Source organism: Electrophorus electricus, chromosome 6, assembly GCF_013358815.1.
Source record: "Electrophorus electricus isolate fEleEle1 chromosome 6, fEleEle1.pri, whole genome shotgun sequence".
Classification (NCBI taxonomy): Eukaryota; Metazoa; Chordata; class Actinopteri; order Gymnotiformes; family Gymnotidae; genus Electrophorus; species Electrophorus electricus.
In genome coordinates this window covers 311,049-329,383 of record NC_049540.1, presented here as the reverse complement: position 1 = coordinate 329,383, position 18,335 = coordinate 311,049, and the positions used below count along the sequence as shown (strand labels likewise).

Sequence of the window (18,335 nt, the reverse complement as noted above, 5' to 3'; positions counted from 1 at the left end):
AGATGTTAACTGATTATTTCTTCTCATTCCTTATTTTGTTCTTTATTGTTATTATTGTGGTGACCATTGTCAGCCAGAGGAGGACGGCCCCCCTTTGAGTGTCGGTTCCTCTCAAGGTTTTTTCCTCATGCTCTAGGGAGTTTTTCCATGCTGCTGTTGCCCTCGGCTTGCTGGGGCTATTGTAAAAAGCACAATATAAATACAAGGAACCGATTCAAGGAACATTGACTACACAGTGGTGAGCTGAGTTTGTAAATTTTAAGAGTTACACTAAAATATGAGAACTGTAGCTCTGGCTTTACATTTAATCAAGCTTTACACCTACACTGTAAGAAGTGAGGGAGCATCAGACTTTTACATTTAGGGCATGTAGCAGACACCCTTATCCAGAGTGACTTACAAAAGTCATTTACTCATAAAATGCATCCTTACCAGTACAGTAGGTTAGAGTCAAAGATACCAATGAACTAGAATACTGTAGAAATACAGGGATCAATGCTGATGCCTAGAAGTGCAAAACACGTATCAGCTCTATAACACAATAAGTGCAATAGCAAACAATACGCTACAATAAGTACTAGAGTTTTAGTTAGTCAACACAGGAGCAGGATCGGTGGTCATTTAAATATTCCGCAAATAGATGGGTTTTCAGTCTGTGTTTGAAGACTGCAAGGGACAGAGAACTCCATGTTCATCTTCCATGAGACTCGAACCATGGTGTTTCAAGCCGAGCCGTAATTGAGGTTAGAAGTATTGGAGGTACAGATCGGGCTTTGACCATTGACGACATCATGTATGAAGGGGCTGGTCAATTTTTGGCTTTGTAGGGGAGTATCATGGTTTTAAATCTGATGTGTGCAGCTACTGGAAGCCAATAAAGGGAGCGCAGCAGTGGAGTAACGTGCAAATTTGGGAAGATTGAAGACCAGTCGTGCTGCTGCATTCTGGACAAGTTGTAGAGGTCTGATGGCTCTTAGAGGAAGACCAGCAAGTAGTGAGTTGCAGTAGTCGAGCTTTGAGCTCACAAGAGACTGCACAAGCACCTGGACAGCTTCCTGTGAGAGAAAGGGCCGGATCCTTCGTATGTTACAAGGAGAAATCTGCAAGATTGGGTTAGATTAGAAACATGAGTTTTGAAATAAGTTACCAGACTGAAAACTAGCATACTACCTCACAGACTGTACCAGACTGAAAACTAGCATACTACCTCACAGTCTGTACCAAACTCATACTTCTACTATATCATATATATGATAAGTATATGATATAGTAAGAGTATATGGTATAGTAGTAGTATATGATAGAGAAGCATATACTGTTGTACTATAAGTATAATCATCTAATGAGGATCTTCCTAATCATCTCTCATTAGATGATTAGATGATGTGTGTGTGTGTGTGTGTGTGTGTGTGTGTGTGTGTGTGTGTGTGTGTGTGTGTGTGAGAGAGGGAGAGAGATGGGTGTACTGATACAATGAAAGGATGAAAAAGAATGAACTAATTAATGATGAGAGATCATAATTAATTTGGCTATTTTTTAATTTAACATGCTTTTTATCACAGTGAGGGTGAAAAAAATCTGGATAAGAAACACAGAAGGGGAGAGACAGAGAGGGCTGTCTGATTCCTTAAATAAAAAACGCCTGCATTATTAGTGTATAACTTATCACTTCCCGTATTTAAATCAACTCAAGGTATTCTTATGACAATAAAAGTGTTTCTTGGTGTTATTGACTTGCACTGTGTGTGGTGAGAGAGAGGAAGAGTGTGCATGTTGGGATGGTCATCTGTGATTCATTTCTCCATTATTTATCTGTACCCATAACACACTCCCCAAGTGAGTATGTATGTAGGTCACTCCCAAACACAGGATTATACTACAGCAATCATTCACACACACACACACACACACACACTTTACTGTTCTCTACCTACTGCTTACTGTCCTTGTTACCATGGTAATCCTGAAAGGCAATATTGTTGTTTCTGTGGATTAGGATGACTCAGCACTGTGGTTTTCTGGCAGAATACACACACACACTCTCTCTCACACATGTGCATGTACACATAGCAGAATACACGCGCACACACACAGTCTCTCTCTCTCTCTCTCACATACACACACACAGCAGAATACACACAAACATGCAGACACATACAGATACACGCAAAATAGAATACACACAGCCGAATGACATGCGCGCAAACACACACAGAGTTCCTAAAAGGACAGTGATGCCTTAATAACTGATATTAAAATTAATAATAATATTATTATTAATAAACAGATATAATTATAATAATTATATTATAATGCACAGCTATAATAATAAACAGATATAATAAATCAGATATATCAGATATAATACACAGATTATAATAAAATACTACTACTAATAATAAAACGAATATACAGATATAATAAACCAATATAATAAAATACTACTACTACTACTACTAAGATATACTACTAATAAAACTAATAATATAAATGATATAATAATAATAATAATAGACGGTGTGTAACGGCGTAACCTTGTGTAACCGCATCATCGTGTGTAATCGCGTGTAATTGCACATGACAGTGCGTAACCTGACTGTGCGTAATTGTGGCTCTGGATTTTGGACAGTGAGATGCTTTAGCAGATGACTGCACAGCCATTTCTATTTTCTAATAAAAACTGGATTATTTATAAAAGCCACATGGTTTTGAAAACGGGGCTCATTTTCTCAAAACACTACACACACACACACCACCTCAGATCTTTTGCAAAATGATACACTTCATATGATTTTCATAGGGTTCATACAAGCTGATCTTATTCTGTTTGAATCCGTTACACATTGCTGTGCTCAATCTAAAACAATTTTATCATTTCTGCTTTTCTAAATGATATAGTCTGAATTTGATTTTTTCAGTGCCTGAATAAAGTAACATGACACACAAGACCAGTACTGCACACTGATTTATTTACATTGTCCACATTGTAAAATCAAGCATTGCATCCACACATGACCAACAGTTGCATTTTGTGGATAAAATCAGAACAGAATATATAAAATACATAAACAAAGATATTTGTGGAGACATAAGAAAACCCTAAACCCTAACCCCTATATCCCTAAAGCCTTACCCTATAACCCTAAACCTTGCATCCCTAAAACCTAACCCAAGGTTGTGTGTTCCTGTACTAAAGATGTGTAAGTGTGAAGTCTGATGCTTGACCCTAACCCCTAATTGCAACCCTTAACCATAGCCCCTAACCCTAGTTTCTGTACTGTGGCTCATGAAGACTTGTAAGAGTGGAGTGACGTGGGATACCTAACCATAACCATTCCCCCCTAACCCTAACGCCTTGTCCACAGAGAGTTACAACAATATTGTGATACATATAATAAGATGATATTCGGAATTTAAAAGACCATAAAAATCCTCATGAAGATGTTCTCAGCCTGGTTCAATAAACAGAGACAAGAGGTCAAGAGGTACGGGACTAATCAGATCATGCTTCTTTGAGTAAATAATATCGGCAGAGCGCGTGCGTACACACACACACACACACACACACACACACACGTCCATCAGCACTGCAGCTAGGCCTCTGGGACACAACAAGCAGTCACACCCCATACACACGTGTGTACCTCTCACAGCAGAGCTGACATTTTAAGGCAAATATCAGTGAAACACTTACACACGCACACACACTCACACTTGTGCATACAAAACACTCGCACATACATACAAAAACCTACATGCATACGCACATACTACTTACATGGTGTGTGCGTATGCACTTACACACTACTTACATTTGCGTTCTGTAGCTTACACTTGGATATACGCACACTTGCACTGTGCTTGTACGTATGTAGGTGCGCGTGTGCGCCCAGATATCATTTCATTGTAACAGGATGACGGAGATTATCTTGTATACTGCATGCTGGTGAAAATAAGGTGCAGACCTACATGTCCTTATAAGAAATGATGAACTACAAAAAAATAATTTAAGATTGTACGTTATTGATCAGACATAGCTACTATTAGCAATGATAACATTATGTGCTATATCTTAGTAAATTCATAAAGAATGTCGCAGACATTGGAAGTGCATCCTAAAAAAAATGACTGAATATTTACTCATATACTGTAGGCTGATCAGTGGATATTGAGAAGGTAACATGCAGCCTAGTGGTATGATGTAGCCACGTCGTTGCCGCAGTGCTACAGGCTACATAGTGTACAACCATAATTTCTAATTTAATTAATGCTGGAATGTTTAAGCATTCGTTAGCACTGGGAGTGTACTTCAAAATTTGCTTATATATTAGGCATAAATAACAGACAATGTTCGTTAATAAACTGGTGTGGATTCAATTAGATGTAAATGACTTTAAATAATCTATAATCTTTAAACATATCTAGTATACCCAGACAACCCAAAGCTCTCTGATGTTACAGCGGGAGGAGGAATTAGCTCACCGAATTAGTCATCAACCCAAAGTGAAACGCACATTGTTTGTGTCGGGCTTTTCCGGCACCTCTGATTGGCTCTCATCTCTGACTGACACATTCTAAGAATGCAGTCCCAAGTGATGGCAACATCAGGACCAAGAAACACAAAAGGGCTCAGGAAATACCAGGGGCTGAGAGAAGAGCTGGACAAGATGCAGTAGGTGAGGGAAACCGTGGTTACCGTGAAGCACTGGGGGGATGCTCAAACAGATCCCAGTGGTTACCGTGAAGCACTGGGGGGATGCTCAAACAGATCCCAGTGGTTACCGTGAAGCACTGGGGGGATGCTCAAACAGATCCCAGTGGTTACCGTGAAGCACTGGGGGGATGCTCAAACAGATCCCAGTGGTTACCGTGAAGCACTGGGGGGATGCTCAAACAGATCCCAGTGGTTACCGTGAAGCACTGGGGGGATGCTCAAACAGATCCCAGGAACAACATCCAAGATTTCCATCCAGACGAGTGCAGTCCTAACAGCCAAGATACTATACAGGACCCTCAAGCTCCCAGATCTCTGGTAGAGGCCCCGAAGTTGAAGGGGGAAAAAAGAAGCCCACCCGTGTGTGTATGAGCACCGCCTGCACTATCTTTCAGAAAGATTGGTGTGCATGTGTTTTCTTTAATCACTGCTGCAAAACAAAAGGAAAAAGTCTTTTCCCATGATTCAACAGAAGCTGAATGTAATTTTTAGTTGTGCGGTGTGGAAGCCCTGAACTCTGCCCTTTTGGGTGGGGATCAACCCTGAAATGTAGAGATCAGAAGAGAGACCAAGAAACAAAAACAGTTTTTAGGGAAGCTTTGAAAAGCTCAAGACTGGTGAAGATTGAAAAGTGCAAACTGCAATGAAACCACAAATCATATCTCTAGTCAGTACATGCTAGCGGGTGTCATCATATCTCTAGTCAGTACATGCTAGCGGGTGTCATCATATCTCTAGTCAGTACATGCTAGCGGGTGTCATCATATCTCTAGTCAGTACATGCTAGCGGGTGTCATCATATCTCTAGTCAGTACATGCTAGCGGGTGTCATCATATCTCTAGTCAGTACATGCTAGCGGGTGTCATCATATCTCTAGTCAGTACATGCTAGCGGGTGTCATCATATCTCTAGTCAGTACATGCTAGCGGGTGTCATCATATCTCTAGTCAGTACACGCTAGCTGGTGTTTGTGAGCATTAAGCAAACAGAATCAGTGTTGCTTATTTTTCTTTCGTGCCATTTTAAAATAGAGCAATGTTTGTTATGTGTAAAAATATAAAATATAATATAAAAGAAAAGAATGCATATAAGGACGTTAGACGCATGTCCCCTTGATGGGGGAGGGGAGCCTGCTAAGATGCTAAATCAAATGCTAAAGCTAAATAAAGTAATCGCAAATATCATCAATATTTGAAGTCTATTAGTGTTGGAAAAAACTGCTCAAAGTGTCTCAGTAAAACTGGTCCGGAACAGGAGAATATTTTTGAATGGAAACAGTGAGCAAGAAATCTAACCCCTCCCCAAACAGCCCCAGGTCACCATGACAACAGGCACACACAACTGGGAGAGGTAACTGAGCTGACAGGAACTTAAATAGTGAAGGAAGTTTTTGAGAGGACCCACCCACACTGGACAGTTGATAGCAGCTCAGACCCCACACATGATGAAGAGCACTGAAGGAACTGCTGTAGAAAGAATGGAAGTAGGAAAAAGCACAGATCACCTGAACTTGGTCAGCTAATAAGTCCAAATACTTCTCTACCTTCACTCTCTCTCTCTCTGTCTGTTATTCTCTGCTCTTTCTGTCTCCACACCCCTTTGAGACAAATGAACTGACACAGGGCTCAACCATTAACAGCAGATCTTGCAGAGAAAGACTGTTCTTAAAGAGACAGCACTCCTCTCCACCTGTGCTGGTCCTGTGGTTTCATTGGCCCATTTCTGCCTGGCTGGTCACTTCTCCAAGCCTGCCTGTGAGCTGGGGCTTAGTTTGCAGGCCATGACCCAGTAACCCAGATTCACCCATACAGGGTCTATGTAACACCAATCTTAGCCAACACACACACACACACACACACACACACCTTGGAACATTAGTCAGATCCTTCTGTCTTAATGCGATCATGTAAAGTCATGTCTGATGACCTCTGGCAGTTGGTCACCATGAAGCGCAGGTCTAGGCTCATGGTTGCAGGTGGAACAGGTTTAAACAGAACTCCACAGCTACAGACGAGATCAGCACCACAGCAAACCCAAGTGTAGACTTTACAGGACGCAGGACTGTATTATACAGCAGAACTGAACATACTGCCTGTGGTAACAGATAAAGTACACAGCATATCTTGTCATCCCTTGGCTTCAGCTCAGTCCAAGAGGGGAATGAGAGGTTTAGCCAGTAATAAGTGTTCAATGGCATCTCTCTGGAAATGAGGGGCACAGTTTACTACTACAGGACCAAGCAAACAAGTCAGTGAGTGAGCACTTGAAAAGATGTACCAGAAATACAAATAAATCAAAATACATCAACATCTTCCAGTTGAAAGGTACTCAAGTTATGACATGTGAACCTCAATTACAGCTAAATGAAAACCTTCTCCATGTCACTGCAGACACCCATCACATCCACACCTGACGTGAGCATTCGTACGGTGAGAAGATGTTGAACTCACCTGCTCTCCTTCAGTGGCGAGAAAGCAGCAGTATTTGAACCCTTACGGCTGGTCATGGAAGCAGCGCATTTCAGAGTTTCTCCAGCAGATGGTGCTGCATCTCTGACAGTGGGTGCAGCCAAAACTAAATGAACACTATACATCATACACCTCACTATACACACTACTGAATTAATCTATAGTACAAAAGTTGAAACCTTTAAAGTGAAACAGATGACATGTGACAGGTAGTTTTAGTCCTGTACACTTTTGGCCCTGGGTAGTTTTAACCTGGAACAGTTTTGGCCCTGGGTAGATTTTAATTTAAAAGGTGAAGGCTACTAAAGGCAAAAGCAAACCCATGTGTCAAAAACTACACATCTACAGCAAAATCTGCACTGAGAGCGACAACAGTGGGTCATTTAACATCATTTACATCATTTATCTGACACTTTTATCCAAAGCAACTAATGACTGAACACAACTTGAATAACTGAGGGTTAAGGGACTTGTTTAGGGGCCCAACAGTAGCAACTTGGCAGTGATGGGACTTGACCAATTACAAGTCCAGTATCTTAAGCACTGAGCTACCACTGCCCTCTGTTACCACATTGCCATCCAATAACCAATAAGCAGATAAGCCAGTCAAAGTGAGTAAACAGATGTTTACATTTTTCCATCACTGAGCTGAACTGTGCAGAACATCCTCAAGATGTCACTACTACTACCGGACCATCCCACCACCTGGAAATCCTTCATACGTGCAAGACTGCACACCCGCCTCCCGATGGATAATCCATGCAAAATTTGTACAAGATTCCAAAATACAACCAACAGGAAACCAAGCCAACCCTCAGCTCAGGCATGTTCTTCTCCAAGGAACTTACAGTGAAATCCGATATCTTCCCAGTGTTTGTATCCAGGGTTTGATGGAGTTTCAGTCAACAACAGCACCCAGTGGAACTTCAAACCCAGTTAAGTTCATCTTAGACAGAACGTTGCCTAAGCAAACAGGACACACTAGTGAACCAGTCACCATCAAGCAGCAGCAACTCTGGCCTAAAAGGGTATGGCCTGATTTCTTTAACAACCACTTGTTTGTCTACTGGCAAGAGTTACATTTATGGCATTTAGCTGACGCTTTTATCCAAAAAACATTTACAATTATGACTTGCCCAATTGAGGGTTAAGCATCTTGCTGAGGAGTCCAACAGTGGCAACCTGGCAATAGTGGGCCTTGATCTTCAAACCTCATCATTCGTGGTCGCGTGCCTTAACCACTGAGCTAGCACCACCCCCAAAGCACTCACGCTCAGAAATCTATCCATCCATCAAAACAGTCACAGTGTCAGTCAAAGAGCTGTGATAGGTTAAAGTGTCAAAGCTGGAAAGTGTAGATGCCCTTTCATCTTGAAGTTCTGGGAAGGTCCAGAATAACAACCCTGCACAAAAGGAAGGTGAAACAAAAATTCCTCAGTGTTTGCAAAAAATAAAAAGCAATAAAACAGTAAAATGATTGTTCTTAATGGCTGATGGTGAAACCTTTTGCACCGTGTCTCAGAGTACCACGAGCCTTTGTAACGGGTCCATCCTTACGCGCGTGCGACGAATTACACATTTTAACAAGCGGTTTTGGCCTCGCTCCAACAGCGGGGCCTGCTGGCGGCCACGAGCTGGTCGCGGTACTGAGATGGGAACATACCGGGCTGGGCAAGCCGGCATTTGGTAGCGAGTCTGGAAAAAATCACGCCGTTTAAATCCTGGCTGATTTATACATTTATGCATCATCGATCGAATTACTGATTCCAAGGGCGGACGGGGAAATGACTTAAGTAGCTCTAATTGACAACCATGAACGCTACGAGAAACGGAGAAATTAAAATGAAAACTTCTGACATGCACCGGCGAGCGGATACCACGGAGGCGGAGGCGCAGACAGACACACACGCGCGCGCGCACTGAGAAGTTTTTTCTTAGTGAAATCGAGGGCATGACGTCACTGGAGCCGGCTCCTGAGTCTCCAGTCACGTGCTGCATAACTGACGACGTTTTCATAATTACTTTCATAATTACTTCTACCTTCTGGGTTATTCTCATTAAACCTTTAGCCAGTCTCCCGCGCGGACGCGCTGCTGTCCGTGGCTCCATGAAACACTCCTGTAATGACGTTCTACTTTTGCTTTAGTGGGAAAATCAGAGCAGGTCATCCGTTAGGCGGCGAGTGTGTGAACGTGTCGCCTAGTTTGGTCACGAGCCGAATACCCTGTCGTGTACGGGGTTATTAAATGCCACATAGGCTCGGGCTCATTCATTACAGGAGGCAATGCCGCCCCTGAGTTAAAATAATTGTCCTTTTAAAAAAATCAATATGCACCAATGTTTGGAGCCTACGCCACTAGGAGTAGAACAACAGCCCACCAACCTTTAGGGTTATATAAAACACTCTCACAACAACAACGCCATTCATTCATTTCTAGGTCAGATGACACGGACACGGTGTGGTGCTTTAAAGCTCGCATGCCAACAAAGTTTTATAAAATGATGTCCAAAGCACCGTCCCCGCTTCTCCGCGTGCACCTGGCGCAGATGACACCTTCCCGACACACTTTTCTGCGTATTCTCATTTCCTAAATCACGACAAGGAATGGCAGCGTGTACTCACCAGAGGAAGGCTGAGTGAGCCAGGCTGAACACCGGCGCACGAGACACGCGGCACGCTTCGCTATGTGTGTCTTTACTCGTGAAGGCGGGTTACGTAAACGGCACCGTGTCTGCGCGCAGTGTCTTCCACGGCGCTTTTTTCATTCACTGATGTTCATTTTCCAGCGCACACGCCTCGGTCTTTACGTCACCGCCCGTCGCCGCACCAAAAAAGGAGCTACGGGGAGTGACGACCGGACAGGCTCAAGTTCGGATTCGCCAGAGTCACAAGGGAGGAGCCGCGCGCGCTCCGCGGCGCTCTCTCCGCTCGCGAACGTTTGCGCGGAGGCCAGCGGATGTCATCGGCGGAGAATTAAGGACCGCGCGTCTTCTGCGGCTGTCATTCCGCACTGAAGCACGGAGAACCTATCAAACCCCACGAGGAGCTGCAGTCCGGAGAGCGCGCACAGTTTATTCTTAGCGGAATGTCAGCGCGTGTGTTCCACGGATGACGTGCACGTGGGCAGCTCTGTTATGCAAGGGGCCTTGTTTCATAAGGAAACGCTCCAGCGCACCACACCGACAGGCGGAATTAAACAGCTACGGTTCAGGATGGGTACAGAAAAATATGCTGTTGTCAGCATTACACCATCACCTCACTGTTCTCACCGCAAACTGACTAAAATTACTTAAGGCGAAGTTAGTTTTTCTGTATATTTATTTATAATATTTAGATTTGTAAAAACCCCTCGAACTGCACTGTGTGTGAAATATAAATATACCTGCCTTAACCGCCTTTCTCATTAATATATAGATATCTAATACACAGCGGAATGTACCCGTGAAGTGCGCACCCCGTGATTTGTGTGCAAAGCTAACGGCAGTCGGCTCGTACTGATATCCTATGTAGGTCATGCCATCTGCTTAGATGCCATGGTCAGAGACCAGCTGCGCGAGACTAATATCAGCATCAGCTGTATATACATCACAAACCAGTTTGTCTAATTTTTAAAAATCACCCTTATAAATAGTTGTTAATAATAAGTAATGTAAAAATAAGGAAAAGGAAAAATGAAAAGAATCCATGTTTTTTGCGTGTTGTTTGATTTAATTTGCTTCATATTCCTGCTAAGTTGAGCATTCAGTTAGAGCTGACTCTAGACAGCCACCTAGATGACATCACTGGTTCAGAAGATGTTATGTGGATTGCTTGAAGCCAAATCAAGAACCACAGCTACACACAGACAGCAGGGTGTACAAGAACCACAGCTACACACAGACAGCAGGGTGTACAAGAACCACAGCTACACACAGACAGCAGGGTGTACAAGAACCACAGCTACACACAGACAGCAGGGTGTACAAGAACCACAGCTACACACAGACAGCAGGGTGTACAAGAACCACAGCTACACACAGACAGCAGGGTGTACAAGAACCAACACTACACACAGACAGCAGGGTGTACAAGAACCACAGCTACACACAGACAGCAGGGGGTACAAGAACCACAGCTACACACAGACAGCAGGGTGTACAAGAACCAACACTACACACAGACAGCAGGGTGTACAAGAACCACAGCTACACACAGACAGCAGGGGGTACAAGAACCAACACTACACAGCTGAAACACGCTTTTGTCGTACTCCAGGGAGGTGGTGGGTCCTGATCTGAGTGTGTGTGGTGTGGTGAACGTAGCTCAGGGAGGTGATGGGACACTGCAGATTGCTGTGATGCTGTTGTTGACTCCCTGCCCTACAGAAAAGCACCTCAAACATCATACAATAATCCAGAATCTGGGAGACCTTGAGGAACCAGTACCAGCGCCTTGTCCTACTTAAGAGTGAAAAAGACAGAAAACATCTTTAAGAGTCTGACTGTGAAGCTAAAACAGTTACACAGCGACATGTGTAAAATTAAAATTGGAAACAAACCCAGCTACACAACCCAGACCAAATACACAACCCAGACCAGCTACACAACCCAGACTAGTGTCTGCGCAGCTTTTGAAGTTCCAAGAAAATAAGAGACAGACAGACACACACACACACACACACACACACACACAGAAGAGATGCAGGGAGGTGGGTGTGGAGGGAAGGTCGTCTCCATGACAACAGTCGCTGTGCAGTGAATCACTGCTGGTTACTGATGCACAATCAAAATACAGGAAGTGAGCCCATGCTGTATCCATGGCAACGAAGTGGATGTGTGGGACCGGCGCAGAGAACTGGGTTAGGATACTCACTGATGCATGCACGCGTACAAACACACAGGTCTGAAATGTTTTCCCTTTAAACCTTAGGTTGGTTGCAGCTGCCTCAGTTGCCTACTTTTCCAGGCTTTGCCTATATTTGCACAGTCACCAGAGCAACTGAGTTTAATGTTTCTAAAAAAAACGATAATTTTATACAAATAATTGCTATTTATCTCTATTTTATATATTCTATGTAGTTTACAAACAGCAAGGAAACATGAAGAGATCTACCAGCCTGCAGAGTTTAGCTCCAACCCCACTCCTGGAGATCTATGACACACAAACAGTATGCATTAAACACACAAGATGATAAACTGTCTATTAAACACAAGGATACACACAAACCCACAAAACTTCAATATAACAAACTTCAATATAAACACTAAGCATTGCTTAGAAATACATGTCACAGTAATCAGATTTATACAAAGTCAAATGTACATACCCAAACAACACTACACATTACTCTGTTAAACTGATTTACATAAACAGATACAAATGAAGGAAGATTTAAATATCAGTGGCAATTATAATTATTATAGCATTTTAAAGTTAATATCTTTCAATAATATCTGCAGTAATATCTGTCTGTTTATGTCTGTGAATATCTGAGGATTTCTGTGGATTTGTGTTTGTGTTACTGGATGTCAGTGGATGAGTGTTGATGTTGGTATATAATGCATATTAAAATATCTCAGTAAAATACACAAATTGCACCCACAGTAATATCTGTCAGTAATTCCTGTAATGAGGCAGTGAGTGGATGTCAATAGATGTCTGTGGATCTCTCTAGACATCAGTGTGTCAGTAGATGTCTATTTATGCCTGTGGATGTCTGTTTATGTCCATGGTCTGTGAGGTTACACAAGGCTATGGTCATACACATAATCCCACTTTAAGATGGTCTTCTAGAAGGAAACACAGGAAGTCTGCTATAAAAACACTGATTGATGAGTGTGTGTGTGCACTTGGACACTGTAGGCACTACAGGTGATGGAGGTGTGTTCAGAGTCTCTGCAAAGCAGGAAGTACACTGCACTGATGCCATAAATCCAGGACAACATCTACAGCCTCCACCTACACCCTCCACCCTCTAAAGAAGCACACCTCCATTAAGCTTAACCACAGAGTTCAAATGCACTGAAGCACATTTTATCAACACTGGTGTACAATATGGTAACTATGCACCATCAGCATTAGATCAGGGAGAACTGCAGGGGCGCTAGACAAACATACATGGTAAGTCACAACACACACAGTACATACACAACACATGAAACACAGACAAAGAAACACGGTAAAATAACTCTGAGAGGTTCAGTCAGGATACAAGCTGAGACAATGTGGCCAGGATACAATACAACACACACAATACACAACACACAGAATACACCGAACACATAAATACACAAAACACACAGTACACACATACAATACACGCAGAATATGGTGAAATTCCAACTTTCATTCTCCCACTCAGACATGTGCTCAGAATTTCCACACCAACACTGTTGACTTTCAGCTGCAGCTACCCTTCCAAACACCTCTCATTTCTCTCTCCCTCTCATTTATCTCTAAAATAATAATAATAATAATAATAATAATAATAATAATAATAAATAAACTTCCAGGACCATAACTGTGCAAGAAAAGGTTTGATTTGGAAATAATTTGTGTTGCTATTTGATACAAACTCATATGATAAAAGTATTTTGGAACACAACCATGAACCTGGTCACCTGGCATTAATATTTAGCTAATCTGATTGGGTACGCATTATGAAGGAAAGAAGCTGCCGCCTTCTGCTTCTGCGTAAGACCTGGTTGGGGCTGGGAATATACCAACCAGCAAATGAACTATACCAACCAGGGAATGACCAATTCCAACCAGGGAATCACCAATACCAACTAGGGAATGAACTATACCAACCTTGGAATAACCAATACCAACCAGCGAATGAACTATACCAACCAGGGAATGACCAATTCCAACAAGGAAATCACCAATAACACCCAGTGAATGACCAATACTAACCAGGGAATGCATCCAGACATCCATCCACACAGCAGAACAGAGGTTCTGTATACCACTGACTGCCATGCTATCAATGCCAGCGACGGGTGTGGGCTAGGATGCTGCCAGGCAGCCCAAACCTAGACAGGAGCAACTAAGGGTCAAGGGCCTTGCTCAGGGGCCCAACAGTGGCAACTCAGCAGCACTGGGGCTCAAACCAGCAACCTCCCAATCACAAGTCAAGTACCCTAACTACCAAGCCACCACTGCCCTCCCAACCAGGGAATGACCAATACCAGTCAGGGGATGGGCTATACCAACCAAGGAATGACCAATACCTGACCAATACCAGTCAGGGGATGGGCTATACCAAGGAATGACCAATACCAGTCAGGGAATGGGCTATACCAACCAAGGAATGGATTATACCAGTAAGGGAATGGCCAGATTTTAGTAAATGAAGCAGAAACTTATCTGATGCATTGAGGTGTTGTCCTCAGTGATGTCCTCTGCAGTTCTGTTCATAACCACAGCTCAACACATCCTCAGAACAGAACAGAGCTGTTCAAGGCAAGAATGTCAACAGGTTTTTCTTTATTTTTCATTAAATAAGGGAATTTGTAGTATTGGCATGATGACAATGTACATAAAAACAAACTGAACTCACGCAAATAAATACACATACAAATAAAGCAAATTAAAAAAAAAAAAAAAAAGAAGAAGAAATCTCCAAACTACATCTGAGAAAAAAGACCTCACATAATTTAACATGACATACACCAAATCATAATGATAAAGCGATACGGTCCAAACCCATCCCAAGAGCACAGAAGAAATGGTTCTCAGTTAACCACACATAAACATTAGTTCTTCAGTTTGAACCATGTCAATAATGTCATTTTACTTCATCCCATGACATGACAGTTTCACTCTGGATAATGTAAATAAATGTAAATAAATGTAACTGGATTGTGAACATCAGGACTTTACTTTAGCACTTTAGCAGTGCAATATCTCAGAGGAGGTGAACTACATTTGGAGCTGAGGGTTCCTCTACTTTAGCACACTTGCTCCAGGTTCCCTTCACCTCTGTGAGCTGGGCAGGTGTGTTAGGAGGAAACATCTCTACAGCCCATGCTGTGAAGGGCATTGGAGACCTGGACCAGACACAATTGCTCTTGAATCAGGAAAACAGACAAATTCTACAAGCAAAGACCAGATTCCTCCTTTATGAACACCGTTAAATAACCCTGACATCACCTGAAAGTTTGGAATATTTGTGATTTAAACTGAAACTCTGGAATAATTCTAACATAAGGAAAAGTTTGGAATAACTGTGACATCAGGTGGAAATCTGATGCAACTGCAATAAGGGAGTATGGAGGAAATTCTACTATAATACATGATAACACATGATAATACATGGACCAAAACACATTCTCTGTGTTTTTTATTAAAGCTGCAAATAATCTGTCTTCTAAAGAAATGTAAATCTATAAAAATTCTAAATAATTGTTTATTGTCTAAGAGAATAGTTTTTCTATATATGACTCAGATGAGGAGAGTACATTATATAAGCATACTAACCCTAGTTTACTTATCTAATGTTCGTAGTATACTAACCTAAAGTTGAACCAAACACCTGTAGTGTATTTACTACAGAAAGCACATCTTAGTTACAAAATGAAAAACCACCAACCTAAAAGTGTGATGAAATCTCCTCTACTCAACTCATCTTAGCATTCACTCACTGTGACAGAGTAGAGGGTTCTGACTTCTCTGACCTGAACGTCCCACCCGCTACACACCCACACCACTCCCCGAACCTCGGGTGACCTCTGACCTTGCATTAATCACTGGAAAAGGAGTCAAGGGGTCAGCTTTTTTCATCAAACTGAAAGGTTATGACACACAGCACAAGGCTTTCAGCAGGCAATATGCCCTGTATTAGAGGTCACCTGTGGTTCAGTTCAGTGTGTGTGTGTGTGTGTGTGTGTGTGTGTGACCTGTGTTTTGGTTCAGTGTGTGTGTGTCACCTGCGTTTCGGTTCAGTGTGTGTGTGTCACCTGCGTTTCGGTTCAGTGTGTGTGTGTGTGTGTGTGTGTGTGTGTGTGTGTGTGTGTGTCACCTGCGTTTCGGTTCAGTGTGTGTGTGTGTGTGTGTGTCACCTGCGTTTCGGTTCAGTGTGTGTGTGTGTGTGTGTGTGTCACCTGCATTTCAGTTCAGTGTGTGTGTGTGTGTGTGTGTGTCACTTGCGTTTCAGTTCAGTGTGTGTGTGTGTGTCACCTGCGTTTCAGTTCAGTGTGTGCGTGTGTGTGTGTCACCTGCGTTTCAGTTCAGTGTGTGCGTGTGTGTGTGTCACCTGCGTTTCAGTTCAGTGTGTGTGTGTGTGTGTGTCGCCTGTCACTCTGTGTTTTCCTCTGTCCTAACACACCCTAAACACTCTCTCTCTCTCTCTCTCTGCCAATCTCCCTCGTCGGCTCTTCAGTCCTGTTTTCCTTCTCTCCACTGACGCGATCCTTCATTCCACGCCGCATACACAAACAATGCCAGAACCACGTGCACTGTTACCACGGCGACAATGGCAGCGTAGAAGTAGCTGTCGTTGCTGGAATAACCCAGTGATGCTGAGGACAGACAACAGAACCTGGTCATTCACATAGTTCTCAACCAAACTAAATTCTGCCTGCCTTCAGAATTTGTTTCAGACTGTAAAACCTTTGGGTGTGACTGACTACAGGTCAGTGAAAAGGGAGAGTCCTCATGCTAGGAGCAGTGACGCAGCATATCTGAGCATTACAGAACTCATAACATTTTGGGAAAGCCGCCCTGAAGTGTAATTACACTGACATGAGGTGGGAGGACTACCTTCAAATAGATATGCCTTGGATGTGAAGTACAGTCCGAGTGGAAGAGTTATCATCAAAATGGTGTAAAGAAGTAGCGTTTTCAGCACCGACAACAGCGACCCGTCGCTCCTGGAGCAAGAGAGGACGGAAGTAGCGTCACCTGGCACTTGGGTTCACTTCCGGTCAGCAGCTAACTAGCGAGGTGTCTTGAAAGTAACCTGGACCTGAATAATCAGGTTCGCTTGTGCCAGAGCGGGTTTATTTCCATTAAATCTTTGGCCACAGTGACCCTAAGATGTTTATCTTAGCTAGCTAGCTACTCACCGGTCATTTATAAAGTTAAATAACTTGTCTTACCCTCTATTGTCTGCCACCGCTCCGATCTTCGGGTTGGGAGATATATTGTCGTAGTTTTGCATCTTAGCTTTTTAACAGAGAAACAAATTATGCTTAATCAATTCGATACCTACACACGCCAAATTCCTCTCTGCGACACACTGAAACTGCGCTGATTTCCGGGTGTTACCACGTGACCTGAGCGCGATTGCGCGTCTTCTATTTGTGATCACTAGAGGGAGACAAAGCGCCGCTGTAGTCTAGCCGTCTAACAGGCGCGTTATACTATCGAAAATATGGTCCCTTAAAGGTTTGGATTCAGAATACCTTAATAAATACAGTTGTTCAGCAACACCACTTTATAACATTTAACTCTATATCATTAGCAAATCTCTATTACCAAATTTCTCTATAAATAATATATTTAAAACAGTATTTTTCCAGTCCATAAAGGGAAAAGAGAAACAATAACATTATTCTAAACACAGAGCAGCCTGGGCTCAGACACAAAGTCCCTTACATTTAGCGACACTCCAGATCAGCGTTGTATTGTTACAGAGGACAGTGCAGAGATTCAGTGTGGTGCATTTGCTCATATGGGGGACTGAAGCCCAGTCCCCTCCACAGGAGAGGCAGGCAGAGACACAGTAAAAACATACAGCACGGACACACAGTACAGACATCACAGACAGCAGAGACATACAGTACAGACATCACAGACATCACAGGCAAACAGTACAGACACAGTACAGACATCACAGGCACACAGTACAGACATCACAGACAGCAGAGACATACAGCGCAGACACAGTGCAGATGAACAGCAGACACACACACACACACACTATATATATATATATATTACTGCGCAAAGGTTTTAGGCAGGTGTGACAAAATGCTGTAAACTAAGAATCCTTTCAAACATACAAATAATAATTGTTTATTTTTATCAATTTGCAAAATGCAAAGTGAGCGAACAAAAGAAAAATCTAAATCAAATCAATATTTGGTGTTATTACCCTTTTCCTTCAAACCAGCATGAGTTCTTTAGGTACACTTGCACAAAGTCAGGGATTTTGTAGGATTATAGTCA

General features: G+C 42.7%; 2 protein-coding genes across 4 annotated transcripts in view; both read right to left on the bottom strand.

The window, feature by feature from the left end:
• The window catches only part of npas2 (neuronal PAS domain protein 2), a 52,994-nt gene extending 43,070 nt beyond the window's left edge, over nt 1–9,924 (bottom strand). For 2 of the 3 annotated variants that reach the window (XM_035527593.1, XM_035527596.1), the window contains exon 1: nt 9,807–9,924. The gene's annotated coding sequence lies outside the window, so the exon portion shown is untranslated. Of the gene's footprint in view, nt 1–7,165; nt 7,577–9,806 lie in introns of those variants that run through there. The other variant, XM_035527595.1, reaches the window with a different exon arrangement.
• A 6,526-nt stretch (nt 9,925–16,450) lies between these two features.
• vma21 (vacuolar ATPase assembly factor VMA21) lies at nt 16,451–17,419 on the bottom strand. Its single transcript, XM_026995803.2, has 3 exons — nt 17,264–17,419; nt 16,926–17,035; nt 16,451–16,684 (listed from the first exon to the last, which is right to left on the bottom strand). The coding sequence occupies exons 1-3, from the start codon at nt 17,323–17,325 to the stop codon at nt 16,542–16,544; spliced, it is 315 nt and encodes a 104-aa protein (XP_026851604.1). The 5' UTR covers nt 17,326–17,419; the 3' UTR covers nt 16,451–16,541.
• Between the last annotated feature and the right edge of the window lie 916 nt (nt 17,420–18,335).

Coding starts and splice junctions, on each gene's coding strand:
- vma21 (XM_026995803.2), bottom strand. CDS start 17,325: ATGCAAAACTACGACAATATATCTCCCAACCCGAAGATCGGAGCGGTG. Junction 17,036..17,263: donor GCGGTGGCAGACAATAGAGG/GTAAGACAAGTT, acceptor CTCTTGCTCCAG/GAGCGACGGGTCGCTGTTGT. Junction 16,685..16,925: donor CAAGGCATATCTATTTGAAG/GTAGTCCTCCCA, acceptor GTCTGTCCTCAG/CATCACTGGGTTATTCCAGC.